This window comes from Vigna umbellata, chromosome 4 (genome assembly GCF_029865625.1).
Source record: "Vigna umbellata cultivar VRB3 chromosome 4, Vumbellata_1.0, whole genome shotgun sequence".
Classification (NCBI taxonomy): domain Eukaryota; kingdom Viridiplantae; phylum Streptophyta; class Magnoliopsida; order Fabales; family Fabaceae; genus Vigna; species Vigna umbellata.
The window spans coordinates 56838754-56844581 of NC_142168.1; the positions used below are offsets into that span (position 1 = coordinate 56838754).

General features: G+C 34.4%; 1 protein-coding gene across 1 annotated transcript; it reads right to left on the reverse strand.

Annotated features, from left to right (window-relative positions):
* Window positions 1-1035: 1035 nt before the first annotated feature.
* Window positions 1036-5360, reverse strand: LOC148200651 (uncharacterized). Its single transcript, XM_088113020.1, has 7 exons — window positions 5298-5360; window positions 3888-4575; window positions 3655-3734; window positions 3202-3281; window positions 2568-2675; window positions 1458-1748; window positions 1036-1331 (listed from the first exon to the last, which is right to left on the reverse strand). Exons 1-5 carry the CDS (start codon window positions 5358-5360, stop codon window positions 2669-2671), a joined length of 918 nt encoding a protein of 305 aa, XP_087969146.1. The 3' UTR covers window positions 1036-1331; window positions 1458-1748; window positions 2568-2668.
* Window positions 5361-5828: the final 468 nt, after the last annotated feature.

Below are 5828 nucleotides of genomic sequence, written 5' to 3' on the forward strand. Positions count from 1 at the left end.
AAAACAAGAGAAGAAAAGAGAAAGAAAGAGATAGAAGAGACGAGGAAGAAAGAGAAAGAAGAGAAGAAGAGAAAAGAAGAGAGAAAGAGAGAAAAGAAGCACAAAGAAGAGAAAAGGAAGAAGTTGAAAGAATAGAAATGGAAGAAAAGAAAAAGCAACTAAGGACAACATCTCCTCCTACCCTAGAAGCTAGATTCTTAAGGGGAGGTTTTCTATTCTCTCACTTTTCCCCATTTATATTTGAATTTTCCAAATGTCACTTCTCTTTCAAAGAATTTGCCACTCCATCTTTAAAAATGTTATCACTTTCAACACATGCAAAGTCACAACTTGGGTTATGGTTACCTTTATGGTTACCAATAACTCAAGATACAAATAAAATTTCAAATGAAGAAAGGTTTCTTTGTTATATTAAAATTAAAATTTTCAAAATTAGGAAACCTTTTTCTACACATAGTCTTTTATATATCTTATTAGGTCAAAGAAAACTAATTAGAGATATGTTTGATGCTTATTACAGATGGATATTTGACCCAGGAGGAACCCTTGTGAAGCCAAGAAAAATAAGTCTTCAGAAGACTAGTGGAAAAATGACATTTTATAACGTACAAAAATGATCTTTTATAACGTAGTTACTGGGGACATAGTTCTGGGCGATATAGTAAGTCTGCGCATTTTATAACGTAGCAGAAATTTACGTTATAATATGTTGAACATATTATAACGTAGTTTCTAAAATCCGTCATAATATGCGTAGTTTATTATGACAAATTTTCGTTTGTCCGTTATAATAAGTGGAAGGTAACATGACGTAGAAATTTTTGTACGTTATAATATGTGATTTATTATTACGTATATATTTTTGTACGTTATAATATGTGATCAACGTATCATGACGTACATGGTTTAGTACGTTATAATATATGTTTTTTTTTTAAAAAAAAATTAATTATTACATTTAAAAATTATAATAATATACTTGTATTATCATCTTATTCCATCAATTTATAGTTAATATAGCTTCAAATAAAAATATTTAATGAAACTAACAAAATAAAATTCATTTCAAACATTAAATAGTGTAATATTTAATACATCATTTATATTATACATATTTAAATGATTCATATACACTTGTGTTAAATGATTCAGTAGTAGTTGATTCACATCGTCTACCCATGAACAAATCTCTACTCATTGACAACAATTTGCATCCCCAAACAAATGCCCAAAAATGGAACACTATGTTCTCGGGCATACTTAGTCGCAAGAATTTTCCCTTGCATTCCTCCATCACCAAAACCTCTTGAAACTAGAACACCATCAATGCCCTGCAAAATAAGTCCAATTACAGAAAACCAATAAATAATATATCACTATATGAGATTTTAACATATATATCAATATTAAAGATCTGAAAATGGAATAAATATGTTTAGTCTAAATAGTAGGAATACCTTTAAAAGATTCCATGCAACTTTATATGCCTCAGGATCCTGCAGCAATATATTTTAATCAATCGTCAGAGGGTTGCAATATATTTTATATCCAAACACTTTAGGATAAATTCAAAGCAAAAGGTTTAGGATATTGCATGAACTTAAACCACTTAAAATGCAAAAGTATGAAATTCAATTTTAAAAGAAAAAAGAAAAAAAGAAAACCATCAAAACCATGAAATTAACAAATTAAACTACATAAATACGGTTCCAGCACTGCTTCAATAAAAGGCATGGACTCAATATCCCCTGCATGAAAGAAAAGTCATTGTAAATTAGTTGCTTTAAAATATAGCCGATCCCACCACCAAGTGAGAAGAAACTTGGTGGTTGCCTTAGAATATAGTATTAAAAATATGGATATGAATATTATTTTCTCCCACTGTTTGCTAAGTATAATTCATTTTTAATTTTTAGTTTTCAATTTCCATCTAACCCATAATCTTTAGAATTAAATATGGGAAAAAATTGAATGGATATAGAAATATAATATTGAAAAAGTTATATCTTAATTTAGAATAATTGAATGGATATCGAAATATAATATTAAATCTAGCAGCCAAAATAATTTAAAAAAAAGCTTTTCCTATAACATAAAATGAAAGGCCAAATACTCTGTCCCATAGTTAATAGATAATTTTATAAATCACACACTGATAGATCCTGATCAACTACCATCACACATTCAGAACAGGGTTAGTAACAAAGTCATCAAACAGAAAAGCCACCATTAAAAGGCATGAAAGACGAAACCTGTTTTGTAGAGTTAAACCTACAAGTTACTAAAGGAAAAATGCAAATGTAAACTAAGTTACTTGGCTGACATTAAATGAAAACTTTAATTCAAGTAGAATGAGTTAGTAGTATACGGGAAAGAAATGTTATGAATGAAAGAAGTGAGGAAAGATACTATTAGAGACCAAAGAGAATCCATTGATACAATAGATTACATTTCAAACCATAAAATAATATGCACACAGATGACTCAGGATTTTCAGAAAAAGCTTTCAGCTAAGTTAATAACTAAATGTTCCAACAATCTATCAGTACAATAAGGTTGATAGATACCTGAGTCAGGTGTGCCCATGCTTCAAGAAAATTTCTATCAATTTGAAGTGATTTTAGATGTGCATCCTCAACTTTCTTATATTCACCAATTGAAGATAATGCTAAACCCTGTAAAAGAAAGTGTTTACTCAGAAAAATAATAAAGCGATTCAAGTGAGATCTTACTTAAGTGTTATGTGTGCAAGAAAATCATTTATAATAAAAAGTGATTCAAGTGAGATCTTACTTAAGTAACTGAAAATTTCAATCACCTTCTTTTCAACTATATATATAATAAGATCACTAGTCAAACAGTTCCTTAACATGGCTCTACATAAGTCTTGACAACTGCACTAGTTTTGCTTAAACAATACATATTTGACCCAAGTGTTAATGCCTAAACCAAATCAAGTTTCTACTCCTTATAAGTCAAATCAAACATAAGTAAAAACCAGATTTCAAGATCATTTCATTTTCTGTACCAGAAGAGATCCATTTCATTAAGGGTGGGTGTCAATGGGACATACCTAACATGAAGCATTGATTAACTAAAATACCCAGGTTAAAAAATAAATAAATAAATTCCAATCAGCAATGCGAATTGGGTAAACTTCAAAAAAATTTACAAATACTAAGATCGAGTAAGCCACCCCACCTCAACAAACTCCCCCAAGGCTGCCCGAGCTTGACCTCTCCTCTTTCATAATCTCCTCTTCTCTCCTTCTCAATAACAAACTATAAACATCCAAAACAAAACAATTAGAAACATCTGGCTCACCTGATACATTTTTCTAGTAGTGATGTTATTGTCGCCAGTTAATTTAATGTCCAAAAATCGTTCGTAGTTCCCAAGATCAAGTTCAAGCTTCCACAAACAAAAAAAATAATGAAAATGGCAATCTAAAACTTCAGAGGAAAACAAACTGCAGATATCCTCTTTTACTACGACTCAAAAAGTTTTAGCTTGCACTTATGAAGTAAAATGAGAAAATGAAAAGAGCAGGGGAAAGTATAACATAACATACAACCTCAACCTTCCATTGAATTTAGAAGGAAATAAAAAATCTAATGACTGTCATCTTGTTGTAGAAAATTTTCATTTGCTTACCTCTCCGCTATCATCTAAGACGAAAACCTCCGCATGCTCGAAAGGAGACATTGTCCCCGCATCAGTGTTCAAGTAGGGGTCTGCAAATGATGGAAAAATTAAAACAAAGATAAAAACAGTGAAAATAGCATTCATTACTTTACATAATATGATAATAAAAGCAAACATGTTTTATTAAAATTTCTATAAATATGAAAACTAAATTAACAGGGTAAAGAGGGGAAAAGTGTTACAGAGAAGAATGTGAACTATAACTACGGTTGGAAGAGCAGCTCTGAGAAGATGACTGTAGGTGCGACGCGAATCCTCGAAGCTTCTTCCAAAGAGAAGACGTAGCGAAAATATGACAAAAACTCGAAGAAGAACATGAAACAAAGGATTAAACTTGATAGAAACCCTAGAAGAAGAAGGAAACCTATTCTGGACCGATTGATCGGTGTAAATCAAAGTTGAATCGGTGGAAAATGTTTCTAATGGTGAAAACAAGGTTTTAATCGGTGGAATCGAAGGGAAATGGTGAAAAGGAGAAGAAACCCCAACAGAGGGTTTAGCTCTATGAATGATTCGGTGAAAAATGAAGGATAGAGGAAATAGAGATGATTCTGTGAGTGAAGAAGCCTTGCCGTGATGATGAACGACGTGCGACGAGGAGATGTCTCTCGAGAAGGAAGACGCCAGGAAACCGAAATGGAGAGAAATGAGAGTGAGGCTCTCTGATGTGAGAAATGAAAGTGCTCTCTCGAATGCGCGAGAGGAAATGAAATGAGACCTCCAAGCGTGACAGCGAGCGAAGGAATACGCTCCACAACGTGGCTGAAGTTCTGAAAATGATGTGGCTGATGACGGAGATGCCGAGAAATGCAAGTGAGGGGGATGAGACGAATAGCGGAAGAAAAGAATGAGAGTGAACTTGAATGAAATCTAGCGAGAGGGAAATGTGAAAAATTAAAGAGGAAGAGATATTATAACTGATTTCTAAAACTCCGTTATAATACATCAATAATAGGTTTTGAACTTATTTACAAGTTTATCACCGCATTTTATATTATAACGGATTTTTAAAACTACGTTATAATATGTTTGACACTTATTTACAAGTTTGCCACCGCGTTTCATATTATAACTGATTTACAAAACTACGTTATAATATGTCCTATTTTTATTACCATCTTGCCACCGGTCAACCTAGTATGACGGATAATTTTTATACGTTATAATAGCTTCGTTATAGAAAGGTATTTTTCCACTAGCACCATCAGATTTGAGGACAAATCCTTTCCAAGGGGGAGGGGATGATAGACGGGGCCCAAGCCCAATTAGTTTAGTGTAGTATTTCTTTTACTTTTCTTAAAACATGTGTAAAAGGTGTTAGGCATGTGCTAGATAGGAGGGACTTTTAGTCCTATATATAGACATGTCACCACCTCTTGTAAGGCACTTTTGAGAATAATGAATTAAACTTTCTGTAGAGAGAACTCCAGAATTTAATTCCCTTGAAAGTCAAGCTAGAGAATCCCAAAGGATCTCCTCTAGCCACCTTCCATTCAGGCTTCATCTTTCATTTTCCATTGACACTTCAAATTTCTCTTACATCCACGTAACCATTTTTACTCCACTCTGCCTCAGCCGCGTGGATTGCTTACGCCATCGCCACCACGCGAGCTTATTCCCTCGCGAGTTCCCTCAGCACCACATGACATCTTCATTTCGCGAAGTCTTCATCTACTTCACTCTCGAGAGAGAGCTCCTCCACCACGAACCACATTGTCATCGCAGAACCTCACCTCTCTCGCCGATTAAAATCACTTCTCCACCGTTCAAATCCGCTTCCGCCTCAAACCCTAGGTTTTCACCGATTAATCCTCCAACCTAGGGTTCTTAGTCCTTCTGCTATTTCCGCTGCTTCATTTGCTTCCTCTGCTTCTTTTCGCTGCGCATCGATGTCAAGGAGGGCTCGAGGAGTCCAGATCTCTCAAGTTTCGTTTTCTCCTCGGAGCGTCGCCTATCAACTTACTCCACTTCCTCCACTTCCTCCACTTCACCCACTTCCTCCACTTCCTCCACTTCGTCCACTTGGTGCACTTCCTCCAATTCGTCCACTTCCTCCATTTCGTCCACTTGGTGCACTTCCTCCAGTTCATCCACTTCCTCAACTTCGTCCACTTGGTGCACTT

What these genes read in the sequence shown, in the direction of transcription:
- LOC148200651 (XM_088113020.1), bottom strand. Translation starts at nt 5,360, where the DNA reads ATGAAGATGTCATGTGGTGCTGAGGGAACTCGCGAGGGAATAAGCTCG. An exon ending in GCTCGCGTGGTGGCGATGGC is followed by an intron (nt 4,576 to 5,297) that starts GTAAGCAATCCA and finishes CCCTCTCGCTAG; the next exon opens with ATTTCATTCAAGTTCACTCT. An exon ending in TCTTAGATGATAGCGGAGAG is followed by an intron (nt 3,282 to 3,654) that starts GTAAGCAAATGA and finishes GGATGTTTATAG; the next exon opens with TTTGTTATTGAGAAGGAGAG.